Below are 15,211 nucleotides of genomic sequence, written 5' to 3'. Positions count from 1 at the left end.
GATGTTCCCCTGTGTATTGTTTTGTAGGGGGAAATTTCCCAAATTAGGTGAATGTTTTAAAATTTTAAATTTCATTAATTATTTTATTTATTAAACGTAAAAAGAGGAACAATGGATGACCGAATTCCAGTTTTGTCTGCAGAGAATACATCAAGAGCTAAGAAATTAGGAACAGTGCCACATTTTAGGTAAGAATAGAGATTGAAATTTGAGAACCTTTGTTTATGGTTTGAAAATTGCGTTTGAGATAAAGAATTTTGGTCATTTCCGTTTTACAGCATTCACCTTCTAATATCGACGGCTATCTCTATCACTGGAATTGTTCTGGCTTCTGTCTGGCCAGAAAGTAAGCGATGTGAGGCGTATTTTATTATGTTATATTTAAGAGCTGGATTTTATGTGATCACTGTTGTAAGTAACAAGGTCATTTAGATGATTCATCCGAACAAAAATACTAAATCTATTTATTTCTTATCAGATCTTTGACTATCTTGTCAAAAGTCATCATAAACAGCTACGACTCAATGGTTATCATGATTTCTCAAGAGATATGGGAGATCATCATACAGTTCCATTGAGAATTGTTAACTTATGGAACAGCACAATTCTGGCAGTTGCAGCTGGTCTACATCATTATTATGGAGAAGATTTTATGGCTAAATGTCTTGCGACAATTGTCTATACTCCATTATTTTATTTGACAGCTTTTAATGTTACCGAAAGTTTAATTTTCTTCTTTGTTCATGGAAGCTACATTGCTCGGGTTGTAAGGTTCAATAATCTACAACTTAGTCCAGATGCAATGCGTGGATCTTCCAGTTCTACTATTGGGTCATTGGGACTCGTTCATAGCCAAAGTGAAGGTACTTAAAGGAATTTTTAGTCTAATTAATCATTAATTAATTATATTTATCGTATTTTACAGTTAACGATCTCCTCGAAAAGCAAAGTGACCTCATCGAATACCTCCGAGATCATTGCAATCGCCTAAATCAAAAATTGCAACAAATGTCCAATCAACTGCGTACAGTCACAATTTCTTCACCTCATCCAGCAATATAGAAAGCATTATTTGATCCTACTTGATTAAAATATTTAAATTGTCTTACTTTTTTCAACATATTTTAATTTTAATATAAGAATAGAATGGTAAGGATTGATAGTAAGATTGTGAGATAGAAATTCGAAAGTAATGGTCTGATTAATTAGTGAAAAAATTGTTATTGTCAAAATATACCTAATACATTTACCTGATTAAAATGTTTAAAGTGATCACATTTTAGAATAAAATAAATTATATTTAATTTTTTTTTAATAAATCCGATAACTCATTGGTCGTGTAGCTTATTAAGTATACAATAAATCTACATAAAGGAATCAAAATGATTAAGATATGTGATTTGTATATTGAAATTTCCTGTAAAAACACTTTACATGAATAATTAAGTCAAGAAAGAATTACTCAAAAAAAGTGTAGGCATGGAACAAGTCAAAGCAGCAATTTACATGCTAATCTTTTTGAAAGGAAAATGGTGAAAACTGTTGAACCTTATTTTCCTACAATTTCTTGACATGCAAACGCCTTTTTCAGCCTTTCTACTGTTTACATTAAACCTCGATCACATAACATGAAAAGCACATAAAATTAACTTGAATAGTAATTCGCCGTAGTTTGTAATCAATAAGTTCCTGCCTTTTGGGATTAGAGCGCATTTTCTTGCCAAATAAGCCAGACAAATCAATTTGGTAAATGACAAGTTTCTCAGAAAATCAGTTCCGACAGGAGTAATTTACTCAACATATCCACAAGCAGTGAATGACTCATGATAAGGTCCGATTGAATGTGTAGAAACTGTTAATTACGAAAATGTAATTATCAATATCCATCACATATTTATCAAGCACATAGCAGAATTTCCTTTATTCATAGTAAGTAATGGAAATAAAAAGAATAAACATGTTGACATTTACGTATGTGCGTGAATTAAGTCAAAAATGTCCTATATAGTATTATTGATTAATTATGCTAAATCATCAAGAGGAAAGGAGCATTAATAGGCACATTGGAATGTTTCTATTGTAAATAAACTATTATGTTATGCTTAATAATTGATGGAAGTGTGTAAAGTATTGTCATTCGTAAAAACTAGCATAGACATGGTCACACGAGACCGAAGGAAGCGCATTTGGATTAAAAAATTATCCCATTCATCGGGATAAAATTTTTATAGCAAAATTAACAAAAACTGAAACAGACGGACGGACAGAACGCGAAAATAGTGTCTATTCCTTTCAGAAAAAGGACCAAAAAATCGATCACATATCGAAGCACATGACAACACATGTTTTATACGCAACATTTCAGTTCACATGCTTTCCTTCTCCTTCTTTCCTTTTTAAATGAAAAATTCCCACAAGAAGTAGCGATAAACATTTTAAAAGATTTATGAAGCCTCGTCGTTGTCGTCTTTCCAATTCTCTTCGACTTGATATTTTGTGGAAAAACACAAGCGTACAATCGCATAAGTGAAAAAAGACATTGCGTGATTCCTTTTTAATATTGCTTCTTGCCACCACTTTTTTGAATACACAAAGTAAATTGTGCCAGTTTTTAAACGCAGATTTTGAAGTAAATTGCGTGTTTTGGTCTGGTCACTTTGACTGGGGAACAATTAAAACATTAATTAATACTTTTTACACGCTTTTTGGTTTTGACAAGATTTAAAGTTCAAAAATTATCAAAGCTTAACCTTATGGAGCCGTTGAAGTTCAAAGTTTGAAAGTAAGAGGCAGTTTAAGTTCAAAATTCCTTCAAAAAATTTAAAATTTGACCGTTTAAGTTCAAAGTTTGAAAAATTCAAAATTTTGAAAACCGTTAAAATCCAAACAACAGTTTTTCTTATGGAAACTACTCGAAGATGCGCTGTGTCCTTTGACATAGTTACACAAAACTAAAATACAGCCTTATCAGCACGAAAAGAAAAAGAAAGAAAATTTCAAATGCGTTTTTTCTGCTTTTATTGCCCTCGATATTTTTGAGTTTCTTTTTCATGTCCTTTAGACAGACTTGAAATCGAAGAAACACTATACAGTTCACTCCTATTCATTTTATTACATGGAATTTTTATTACATAAATAAATTTCGTACATACTGTGCTTGGAATTTTACTGAGATAGAATTAATGTTGATGGAAGTAGCGCAAACGATATTTTTACGCATTTTTTGAAATGCGATGGCTGTTAATATTCTAATTCCAATGAAACACGTGGGAAATGGCCATATAAATATCGATATATTCGATCAATAATGACATAAAGCATACATCCTGTAAAAAGCTTGACTGAAATTATCATAAAATCCAACCCATCACGTGCCTTAATCTCAAAATATGGTAGATAAATTATGAACGAAAGTATTTGAGGAACGTGTAAAAGCCTGAAATATTATTAAGGTGTAGAAAAATGCTAAAAAATTACGAGACTTACTTATAACTTATAACATGTTGCTCGAACATAAAAAGTTAATTTATGAAAATTATATACTGGCCATAGAACTGATATTTACCTTACATTTCTTTTCTTTTAATTAATATGACTTTCGTCTGCACCTGTAAGAAATTCCATAAGCAGCTAGAGGTTCTGTTCACTTGTTACGTAACGGGAGGGATAGACTTACTGACTCTTCCATCTTCCCCCTTATTTCTATACCAAAAAATAATTTTCTCGAGAACCAACCATACCCAACCCCTTCCTTCTCCTACTTACAGCGTTACGTAACAAGCGAACAGCCCCCATAGGGTGGATATACATTTTCAATCCATTTTCTTGCTTTTCATAGCCATCAAAATATTTTATTAAAAGTTTCTTGCGTGAATTTGTCAAAGTTTTCATTTTTATGTTGCACAGCCTTAAAAACCTTAAAGCTTATTATATATTATGGTAATTGTATCCATTCTCTTTAGCGTAAATAATAAAAAAAAAGAATCCTACATGTTTTTTGATTGCTTTCCATGTGTAGCGCGCTGTGAAATGAATTATAAAAGGATTTTATGATGTTTTTGCCCATTTTAAATCATCTTCGCGTGGCTTATATCCTGTACATAATGTCACAATTGATTCTAGTGTTGACCAAAATCTAGTATCAAAATAAATAAGTCATTTAGTCCAGAATATTAAAGATAATAATCATTTCATTATCACTTACTTAATTTTTTCTAATGGCCAGTTAAGCCAGCCTGTACAAAAATAGAAATATCAAGCAATTAGTTTGTGTTATCAAAATTATTTTCATGATATAAATGATTGGGAGTGCCAATGGATTTAGTTTTGTGCTGTTTGCATTTGGAACTGTGTATTGCTGTCGAAATATCTCACTTATTAAGTCATTTGAGGTTCAAAGACATTGTGTCAAGGAAAGTCTCAAGATTTACCATAAGATTCATAGAGTCAACAGACTTTCCAAGGAAGGAACTGACATACTTGATTCCATGAATAACACGGAATACAAGATGTTGGGAACATTCCACGACAGACAGGACATACAATTAAAAAAGGAGATATAACCTCAAAAACACATAACCTCAAACAATTTTCCCGCCAAAAATCAAATATCCCCAAACACATACTCATTGGCACACCCAAAACTACATATTTATCCTTAATAATCCCTAATGTAAATGTAATTTACCTGTCGTGATACAAAAGTATGATTCATGTGGTGCTACGTGATGAATACGATGATGCTTTCGAGGCAAAATGATGTGATAATTTTGTAAAAGTTGTACCCACATAGGTAAACCAAAATATGTGTGACTCCACTTGTGAATTTGATTAGTTATAGCCACGAAGATTGAACATAGAAAGAGATATGCACAGAATGGATATTCAGCCTGAATTTCAGTGTTTGATGAGTTGTAGAAGATGAGTGTCAATTTTAGCAAGATGGGAATGCCAATCATAAAGTTATCTCCATTTGTCTCAATCCAGTCGTGTCTTGTAATGCTTGTGGGATCAATATGATGTTCTCGGAATGGTCGAAGGAAATTCTTTCCAATAATTGGCAGTTCAACAGATCCCCATGTGTCAGCTGCCCAATGAACAAATCCACTGCCAAAATCAGCAGTGACTATACCACAAATAGCTGAAAATATCACTTCGCTAATTCGATCCATCCTCAAGTGTTTTAGTATTAAATATAAATTGATAAGCATGAGACCAATGCAGCTATATACGCAAATCACTTCCTGTACTCTTTTTCCTATAAAATCAAGTCAAGTGCGAGTGCGAGTGGAAAGAAGAAAAAGAAGAAAAATGTAAAGGAAATCAATGAAAATGGCAATGGAATATTAACATAAGAAAGCACGGCTCGCGCGACATCACGAAAATACATTGTGTACAGTCTGTTGTAATTTCTTTACGTATTATGTATGTGTAGCTGTTTGGTATGTAAATAAATGAAATTACATAGGTTCATGGATATTTCACCGATGCATGCTTTACTCCTTTTTTTTAAGTACACAACATGTTGTTGCTGTTCACAAAAAAAGTTTTACATGCCAACAACGCGTTTATTGTTTGCATAATAGTAAATAGCTGTTCAAGTCGATAAATTTTCATATTCTTGAAATATAAACATATTTATTTATGGAAGTAGTTCGGGCATGTAGCTTGAAAATTCACTCAAAACTATATTTACTATGAATTAATTGCAACTTACTAAGTTCAAAAATATTTTGGTGACTTTATGTCTGCAAACTTACAAGTCGAGAATGGAAAAATAAAGTATAATAAATAACAGATAGCTCACATACATGACATTCGTTTTGGCGGAATTTTTTAATTAAGAATTTTTGTAGACTTTGATAAGTTTTAGCACTGGATCTAGATCTTTAGGAAGAAGATGCAAGAAGAGTTAACTTACGACTGCTTTTAGGGAAGTTCATTGTCGTTTTCAATGCTTACTTTGATGAAAATCATTAAATTTAACCTCAGATGGAAAAATTCTGAAATTCAGCACTAAATCCTCTACTGGATCTAAATATTTTTACAGCAATGTCTATTATGATGTTCATTCTGATGATTTTAATCAATTCACTTATGTCCCGAGCATAAATTTCCCCAATTTTTGCATATCAGCAAAAAATAACATCAAATGAAACAATAAAAATCAAATTCCCTTCTAATTTGAATTCCGATTCTAATATGAGCAGCCTAAATACTTTATGTAGGTCTCAGGTGTTGCCGTGCTCCCTTTCCTCCGTCATCCCTCACAAGCGTGGCGCCATAAAGTCTTTTTAACATAACAACAACAATTTAAATAACTGCCGGTCGTAACATTGTACGTGCGAGAAACTCGCAAACTGTTTCGGCACATGTATACTCTTTCTTTTTTTTCGTTTACACAGCCTTACATCTGATATTCAGATGCTTGTGAGTCATTTTCCATCAAAAGGAAAAAAAAGACCGGTAAACAAACTTTCATCACGAAACGTAAAATAATATTTTACTAACTGCATACCACAAGTATTCTTTTTTATAGGAAGGTGTAAAGAGCTTTGATCGATTTATGTTCCGCATGCTTACTTTTCACATTAATGTGAAAAAAATTTTAATTAATTTTTTTGTGATGTGCTTAAAAATGTTTAAAAATAAATCTTTATGAAAATGAGACTCGTAAAGATTCTTTGTAAGTGCAATGTAGTTATTTCTGACATATGTAATGAGAATCTGCGCATAAATCAATGTCTAAACTAGATGTGTAACAAGTGTTCATCTGTAGCAGTCTGTTTAATTAAGCATTGCATTAAATTTGAGGTAAAATTCATTTCAAAAGTGAGCTTTTTTGACAAATCTAAAAGTGAGCTTTTTGACAAATTTAGAAATGAGCTTTTTGACAAATTTCAAAATTGGACTTTTTGACAATTCTAAAATTGAGCTTTTTGACAAATGTAAAATTATAAAACCCAAAACAGTTCAAAATCCGATGGAAAAACCCAAACATATTCAATAAAATCAATAAAAGGACATCTGTATTCTTGAATAGAATCTTAACCAACATAAAACCGTCATTTGAATAGAAATAAAAGAAGGATGGACAAAGAAGAAAAGTTTTCTGCTGAAGCATCAAGAATCCTTCAAGTCAAAAAGGAATTTGTAATCGATACAGAAGCGTGATGCGAGGCTTGTACGACTCATGTTGATTTGAAAAATCAAAATATTCAGAGCTTTCTGTGCCTGTTTCTAGTGTTTAACCACATTCATACATAAAAGCTTCCATCAAAGCTCATAATTTTTTATATTCCTTATTAAACGCACACCAGACCTTACATCTAGCCGAAAAAGTCATGAAGTATGTTTATGTAAATAAGGCTTAACATTACACTTTTATTGTGTCACTAAGAAATAAAAGGCTTATTGTCATGCTATTGCTACAGTTTGATGACGACAGAAATGTCAAACAAAACGTTTTCGTTCTTTCCACTCATAAAATTGATGACGAAAGAAAGGAGACACTAGAGGTGTATCTAGGGGTAATAAGAACAAAGAGACATAAAGCATGCTCATTGGGATCGTAGTTGAGGCTTACTATGATTTCTGTCTAGAATCATTGGAATTACTAGATATGCTGCAAAGATGTCCTGACAGTCTAGAGCTTTCTACGAATCTCAAAATAGTAAGCCTGACTCCTCAATGCCCACCTGGATATCCATAAAAATTTTATTTACTAATCTAAGGAAAGTGGTAATGACATTTGCAAGACATTAGAGCTCTGCATAATGGCTGACCGGTCAAGAGTGTTATTAATAGAAACCGCTTTAAATATCAGTTCCTTTACGCTTACCGCGAATGTCTAAAATTAGACCTAATGACATTGAAATAGAAATTTTTTATGACATTTTTTATATTATTTTCTCTTTGTACGACTGTAAGGAACAGCATAGACGCGAATTGTCGCACGCCAAAAATAAATATGCGATTAAAGAAGCAACAACGACAGAGCAGCTGTAATAAATACTCTCGGAGAGGAATGAGTGAATGTGAGAAAATTAAATCAACTTAAATTAGATCCTTTCGGTAGGGGCTTCCGAAAAGCATAATGCTGATTAAAAATGACAATAAAAATTTACTATCATTGCATGTTGATGTGTCGTAAGGCAGCCTTATGTAGGGTTAAGCATTCCATCTAGTTGATACTTTTGGGATCAGTCATTTATGACGTCTATCAAAATATAGTGTTTTAGCTGACCTGATTGTGCTTTTTTATTGTTTATCGTCTTGAAGGATTGTTGGTATAGTAACTAGCTGGAGATAGACACATCATAAGGAATTTAAGTACCAAGATATTCCAAATGCTAGACATCATTAATGAATAGATCCATAAATTATATTTATTTTTCGAATTTTGGTGCCATTTCCTGAGAAAAATCAATTGGTTGTAAAAAATTTTTACCCCATGCTGACTAAATAATTACTCCACGTGCTGCATTCTTTCATTTTAATTGTTATAACAGACTTGATCAACACGCTATTGGCAATGTCGAATTACTTCGTGAAAGATATTAATCGGGTATGATGGAGTTGCTTTAATTAATTGTTTTTTTTAGTTATCACTAGGAAGGATGAGGACTAAGTATTGTGGCCTTAAGATAAGACTGTGCGTTATATGCTATACAATACTAAAGGCGTTGAGGAATAAGGAATCGTTGGATACCTTGATCAAACCTATATTTTTCCAGGTATAGAACCACTTCAGGTCACAGTACAGATGATAGCATACGTGCAATTAAAAACCTTTCCTTACGGAATTAACTTCAAATCAATTTTGCACTGCTTGTTATCAACTCTCATTTTTTTATCGATAACCAAGAACTTGATCCATATAAAGAAGAAGTGATAAGCTCCAAAAATAAACATCAGATGTTTTCATTCAGTTCAGTACAAAGTTACTATTTGTTTTTATGTTGTTATTATGATTCATAGATAATCCTTTATGCAGTTGTGGCGATAATTATCTCTAGACTCTGATTGAAATTTATTGTTTTGTGATATTTTGGATTCGCAATATCAAGCTTGCTATGATTCAGTTGTTTTGACTTGCGGATTTGGCGTTATCTCAATATCAGGATGAGACCTGTTTAGACTAGCTACTTAAGCCTTTTGACTTAATACTAAGATCAATGAGCTCTTTTGAAAGAATTTATGATGGTTTTATGAGGACTAGAAAAGCTTAGATATTTAGCTGATAGCTACGACCTTTTTGTATTTGTAGTAACTGTAGTTTAATCAAAACGACTTCCTTAAAATTTATAAATAAATGAGATGTTTATTCTTTGGAATTTAAGAGCGAACTGAACATTTTATATGAAAAGGGGCTTTCAACTATGTACAATAAATATTATTCAAATCTCAAATGAACGTTATAACAAACTTGAGAGTTTGGAGTTAAAAATATTGTTGTTGCTGCCTAATTTGTGTTGCTAAGGATTGATAAATTAACGATAGGCTATGGTCATAGCAATTAATCTATAATCTATAACACTACCTGGATCAGTTCCACACAAAACATTTCATTCAATGCTCGTCATCGTCGTTAATGATTATTCAATGGAAACGTTAAATGACTGCCTATTATTGACTACAATATAACCAGTAGAACAAAAAAGAAGCACACTAACTTCACGAGGATTAATACATATATACATTAATGAAAAGAAAAAGAAAAATTATTTAAAAGCAGAAACAAATGTTCCGATTAATCGTTAATTCCCATCACGTTTCAATAGTGAACTTGACCCGAATTGAGTTTCCTTTTAAAATCCACCCCAACTCCAAATTCTTTACGCATGTGGCGACTGCTGATAATGAGAAATATCTAGATTTCATGCTCGATAGTCTATTTCTTTTACAAGAATCGAATAAAAACCTCAATTATGGGCAATATACACATTATTAAATCTTATTGTAAGCTCGTGCCACGCATATATCACATTGCTATCAACATTTTCACGTAGCTTTATTTTCCTACATATTGATTTATGTTGTATGCATGCTTTAGCATTAAACAGGATCAATTTTGGATGGTTAAATCATTTTAATATGAAAAGTTAAACTTTTTGATATTGTCTGTTAATATCAAGTCGATTATTGATGCATTGACAATTCAATTTACTATGGACATGATGTATGTGCGTGTTTACATGCGTGTCCATCAATAATTTACAGTTCCAAAGAACCTATATGTCGTGAGTTAGATTATTTATTGTGTAAAATAGAAGTAAAAAATTTTGTAGTATGCGGCGATGGATGATAAACCAACAATTTAAACACATTACATTGAAGTAAGTAGCATTACGTTGTGTGAACTCAAAAATTTCCATTCATGTCTAATAAATTAATTATTGCGGTGAAAATTATGTCTGTATGCTAATTTGCAGGATAAATTATTCTGCACGATATTGCGGCTAAGCAAAATAGTAGCCTAAGTAGTCATTGTAATCATCAAGGCAAGCTTTATGGCACTTTATGGTTATCAAAACAAACTATTGAAAATTTTGTTGTTTTTGTCTAGACTTTTCTTACTGGATCTATCGAATGATAAACTATGGACCATAAAACAGCCTAAGATCAACAAAATGGTCTTTTTGGAGATGATTTTCCAACAAAAATAATACAAACAATTTGTAAACAAAAATCAAAGAGCTTTAAAGCTCATTTTACGTAGAAAAGTTCAATCGAGTGAGCCGTGCTAATAAATGTTAATGACATGCTCACCTGTGCTGTATAAATTTGCCAATTCTTTTGCTCCTTTATGGTGTCTACCCCAGCGATGCGGCGAACTCTTGTTGTCTGTTTCTGATATACACTTGGGATCATCTTCAGCCATAGAACTTCTAATGATTTCTTGATCTGTTTTTACAGGACGTGCCTGTAGATAAAAGTCAATAAATGAAATTTTATAGCTTAATTATTCATTCTTAAACTGTTGCGTGATTAAAAAGGCTGACTATGAAAAAAAAGAAGGTCCTTAAATAATTCAATTTAAAATGAATGAAATTTCAGCTTTAATTGGAATTGGAAATGAACAACTGTAAAATTCCCATGGACAGTAATTGCTTGATATTGAATAATATAGCAATTGCACACCCTAACTATACTTTAAATTCTTTATTCAATTTAGACTATAAATAAAACATTGACAGCGTCCTTAAAACTGAACTGCAGATGTTAAAGCTCCACCAGGATAAAGGATATGAAAATTTAATGCCTGACTTACCGCAAGAAAATTTTGTATTTCACTTTTAGATACACTGGGAATGTGACAATCATTTAGCTCTTTGCCAGCCTCTTTCGATATTCTCTTTGAACACGGCGAAATGCTAATGATATCCATTGCTGCACACATGTAGTTCCATAATGTAAATTGACATTTTTTTTTCGTGTGCGTTTAGATGTAAGTGATAGGCGACGCATTGACAGATGAAATAGAAAGAAAAACATGGAGGGGAAAGAGGAGATGAAAATTTCATTAAATTGTGAATCAATGTTTACGATCACATCTTCATGTTTATACACGAAATTGAATTCTTTCACACGTGAAAATCATCAGATTTTTTTTTTCTTTTTCGTTTACTGTTTCCGTTTCCTTTCACAAGTTTTTCTTTTAAGATACATCAGCTTGAGACTGATATATGGGCCGTTTCCTATCAATTTTGAGTCTTGATGTCCCGATTGACAGATTACTTAAATTTAAATTGTTGTTATCTAGGCGCCGACTTGACAGAGTTCTTTAAACCAAATCGTTCAATTAATCACTTCATTTAAAACTTCATAATTAGGAAACATAACCTCAAATTTAGGTATCATAACCTCAAAGTTAGGTATCATAACCTCGAATTTGATAATTTAATGATCAAATTTAGAGATTGAGTCAAAATATAGCAAAATAACACCCATTTTGATCAGTTTGACACCAAAATTAAGCAACATAACCTCAAACTCAAGTTTTATAACATCAAAGTTAAGCAGCATAACCTCAAAATTTATGACTACCTCAAATTTGAATATTTGGTCATTTGATACTGAATTCTGTTCAAATTTAAGGATTTTGGTAAAATCCATTCCAACTTGGTTCAAGCTTTCCCTCCTAGTCCAAGAAGTACATTCCAGCACATCCCAGTAATGCCAAAAAAAAAAGAAACCTGTGCCGATCGGGTCTCTATCTCTTTATTGCTTATACAATGGTACTATCACTGATTCAATGGTATTGTGATCGATAATTCTATCAATACTCATTTAGTATTCGAAGAATACATGTCTTAATCAGTTTTATTATTTGACGATATGTCTGGCCTTGATATCACAAAGGGGAAAGGCATCAATAATATTTATGACATATCTTAATCTAGATATTGAAATTGTTCTTTTGACTTATTTGCTTATTGACTAGAAATTGCAATAGGATTATGAACAATTATTAAGTTATGCAATTCGTGGTGGGTCCCTCATGAGGATGCCTAATGAAATTAGTTAATTTTGATTCCCACTTGGGATCCATTATTAATTATAGCAGTCAAAGTGTTTTCTAGACTTTTGACCTTTTCAAGTTAGTGCGGTGAACTAGCGGTGCTTAACGACTGGGCAGGGACATATTGAAAGGAAGAGGTTAGGGGTCAAATTAATAAAAATCAGTGGTGCACAACCTGTGTGTCGCGACACACTAGTGTATCATGAATCGTATGCTGTGAGTGGTTCTGATTGAGGCTTACCACCGAAGTATGCGGTGAAAAATAAAAGGTTGCCCACCACTGATCTAAATCCTTAACATAATAAGTGAATGACCCCTTTTAAGAACATCCTCATCATTATCAATAAATCTCTGCTGTCAGACAATATATCATCAATATTTTCTTAGAGATATTAATCAAAATTTCCCAAAATCCGCAAGTTTTCCTTCTATATTAATTTAAATATGATTTTTTATTTCCGATATTGTACTGATACTGCCGAAAGTGAAAAAGAATAAATAGAAATTCTAAATGGAATTATGAGTGAATGCCAAAAAAAAATGCGTGTGCTCATCATAAAAAAATATTTATATTATGACTCTACTCCGCTATACAACAAATAAATTGTTTAAAAAAAATCATCTATATCAGGGGTGGACAGCCTTTTTATTCGCGGGACACCTTATTGATAAGCTTTGATCAAAATCGCACACGGGATACGGTTGATGGATTTTTAATAAATTTTATTGCGACACAATAGAGTGCCGTGACACACAGGTTGTCCACCACTGATTTATATCATCAGCTTCTACTCTCCCAGCCTAAAAATCATGATTTTTCTGTTACTCTATTTAATTGAATTGAATTTTTGATGATAAATAGTCCGCTGTGTATATGAATTGGTGAAATTGTTTTCTTATTGCTTCATCTCTACATTGAATAATATTTTTTGTCTCGCGACAACTATCGTGTCGAATGAATCTCATCTTCTTCTTTTTGTCTCTTAATAACTGCCTCCATAGAATTATATCTAAAAATATCCATTTACATCCTCTACTGCAGTCATCTTTATTTACACTTTTAAATTCGCGTGAAACAAGTGTTTTTAAATAATTATTTGGCTTTAAGCAAATGAGACTAGCTATAAACTTTACATTCGATTCAGATCTGTTTTAATACTTTTAGGTCCCCAGTTTGAATTAAATAACTTGTTATTGTCATCAAGATACTGAATGTATTATATATGCATAGTAATTAGGTTAGAGATGTGTGAATAATATTTTGCAGATCCTCAGATGCTATTATTAACTTCCAATTGGCTTATTCACGATTAATTTAGAATTTAAATTTTTAACGAATTTTATTATTTCAAACTAAATATTTTGAGTACTAGATTTATTTTCTATCAATGAATTTGAATTTTTTGAAACTTAATTTGCCGTTGATGGAAAATTGTAAACTTGATTTACTAGGGAGTAGATAGTAGCAGTATGGAATATGCTACTATTATGATGTGCAAATATCAGTTAATTACAGTAAGAATTGAGCGAGAAAACAGCAGTTGAGTTTTAATTTGTTCAGTAGTCCTCCAAAGTTCATTTCAGTTCAGTTCATTTTCCTCATTTGAATTTTCAAAAACCGTTAAAAATTCAAATTTTTCAAAACCGTTGAGAATTCAAATTTCTAATTCTAAGCTTTTAAATAAAACAATAAAATCAACATTAAGCTTTCTTTGAACCTTATCATTACGAACTTATGAGTCATTTTCCTTCAAACGTGACAAACCGATCGTAAACTGTTTTTAAAAATATATATTTTGGTGAAAATAAAACAATATCAATCTATCGCACATTATGACATTTTTGGCATCGCTTATCATTTGATCGAGGAATTTTTTTCTCCATATAGATAACAACTTTTTCATTACGGGACACCAAGCCTAATTCCAATGCACATATACACATTTCTGATAAGATTAGATTATGACTCATGATTATAAGTTATAATTATAACGTTACATAATTTTCCCTCTATTTTCATTAAGCTATGATAGATTTTCTTACGATCATATAGAAAATATTTTTTGTTGCTTTTTTTCTTCTTTTTCGTTAATTTAATTTTAATTAATAGCTAACGATATATGTAGGTACGGTACACAAAAAAAAAAAAAGATAATTCTATTTACACTTAATCTATCACGATTTTCTTGATGGATTGACAACAAAACTTAATTATTATAATTTTTATTCTCACTTTTTTAAGGTCTATAAAAAAACACAAAAAATAGCTTTTTTTAATATTAACCGACGAGACACAAATTCCTTCAATCTTTTTTGGGCAAATGACAAAAGTAAACTGAGTGTGGTGAAGAGGAAAAAAAATATTTTTTTTTTTTGTTTTCATTCATGACTTTTTTTTTGTGTATGTGCTGCTCTCACAATTTTCCTTCATCGCGTAGAATTAATAAAAAGAAATTTATGAATGAAAATTTTCTCACTCTCTCTCGATGGATATCCATGAATATTTTATGATTTCCCTGCATAAATATTTATTTTAGATTTTTAGTGTCTTTATATGCTTATGATCGCAATCATGAGGATACCTTTTAATTTTAAAAGCTCTTTTATGGGAAAATTTTTATGACAAAAGCTTTCTAAAAAAAAAAATTGTTAAAGCTTTTTTAACGGTCGAAATTTTTTTGAATTTTT

The 15,211-nt window shown here is 31.6% G+C and overlaps 2 protein-coding genes across 3 annotated transcripts; one reads left to right on the top strand and one right to left on the bottom strand.

The window, feature by feature from the left end:
- The first annotated feature begins 24 nt into the window (after positions 1-24).
- LOC139089375 (transmembrane protein 192) lies at positions 25-1,383 on the top strand. Its single transcript, XM_070638899.1, has 4 exons — positions 25-188; positions 279-411; positions 479-863; positions 926-1,383. The coding sequence occupies exons 1-4, from the start codon at positions 112-114 to the stop codon at positions 1,060-1,062; spliced, it is 732 nt and encodes a 243-aa protein (XP_070495000.1). The 5' UTR covers positions 25-111; the 3' UTR covers positions 1,063-1,383.
- A 2,422-nt stretch (positions 1,384-3,805) lies between these two features.
- Positions 3,806-14,853, bottom strand: Kua (Plasmanylethanolamine desaturase Kua). 2 transcript variants are annotated; one of them, XM_070638946.1, is made up of 6 exons: positions 14,757-14,853; positions 11,273-11,391; positions 10,771-10,924; positions 4,688-5,257; positions 4,205-4,235; positions 3,806-4,135 (listed from the first exon to the last, which is right to left on the bottom strand). In XM_070638946.1, exons 2-6 carry the CDS (start codon positions 11,387-11,389, stop codon positions 4,048-4,050), a joined length of 960 nt encoding a protein of 319 aa, XP_070495047.1. In that variant the 5' UTR covers positions 11,390-11,391; positions 14,757-14,853; the 3' UTR covers positions 3,806-4,047. The 2 variants fall into 2 exon arrangements, with proteins under 2 accessions (XP_070495047.1, XP_070495048.1); XM_070638947.1 differs by having other exon boundaries at positions 14,689-14,829.
- Positions 14,854-15,211: the final 358 nt, after the last annotated feature.

The sequence above is a fragment of the Chironomus tepperi genome, unplaced genomic scaffold (assembly GCF_022539635.2).
Source record: "Chironomus tepperi strain 1889 unplaced genomic scaffold, CSIRO-AGI_Ctep_v1 contig_177, whole genome shotgun sequence".
NCBI classification, from domain to species: domain Eukaryota; kingdom Metazoa; phylum Arthropoda; class Insecta; order Diptera; family Chironomidae; genus Chironomus; species Chironomus tepperi.
This window is presented reverse-complemented; position numbering and strand designations above follow the sequence as displayed.

Coding starts and splice junctions, on each gene's coding strand:
- LOC139089375 (XM_070638899.1), top strand. CDS start 112: ATGGATGACCGAATTCCAGTTTTGTCTGCAGAGAATACATCAAGAGCT. Junction 412..478: donor GATTTTATGTGATCACTGTT/GTAAGTAACAAG, acceptor ATTTCTTATCAG/ATCTTTGACTATCTTGTCAA. Junction 864..925: donor CGTTCATAGCCAAAGTGAAG/GTACTTAAAGGA, acceptor CGTATTTTACAG/TTAACGATCTCCTCGAAAAG.
- Kua (XM_070638946.1), bottom strand. CDS start 11,389: ATGGATATCATTAGCATTTCGCCGTGTTCAAAGAGAATATCGAAAGAG. Junction 10,925..11,272: donor AAATACAAAATTTTCTTGCG/GTAAGTCAGGCA, acceptor TTTTATCTACAG/GCACGTCCTGTAAAAACAGA. Junction 5,258..10,770: donor GGCAAATTTATACAGCACAG/GTGAGCATGTCA, acceptor TTGATTTTATAG/GAAAAAGAGTACAGGAAGTG.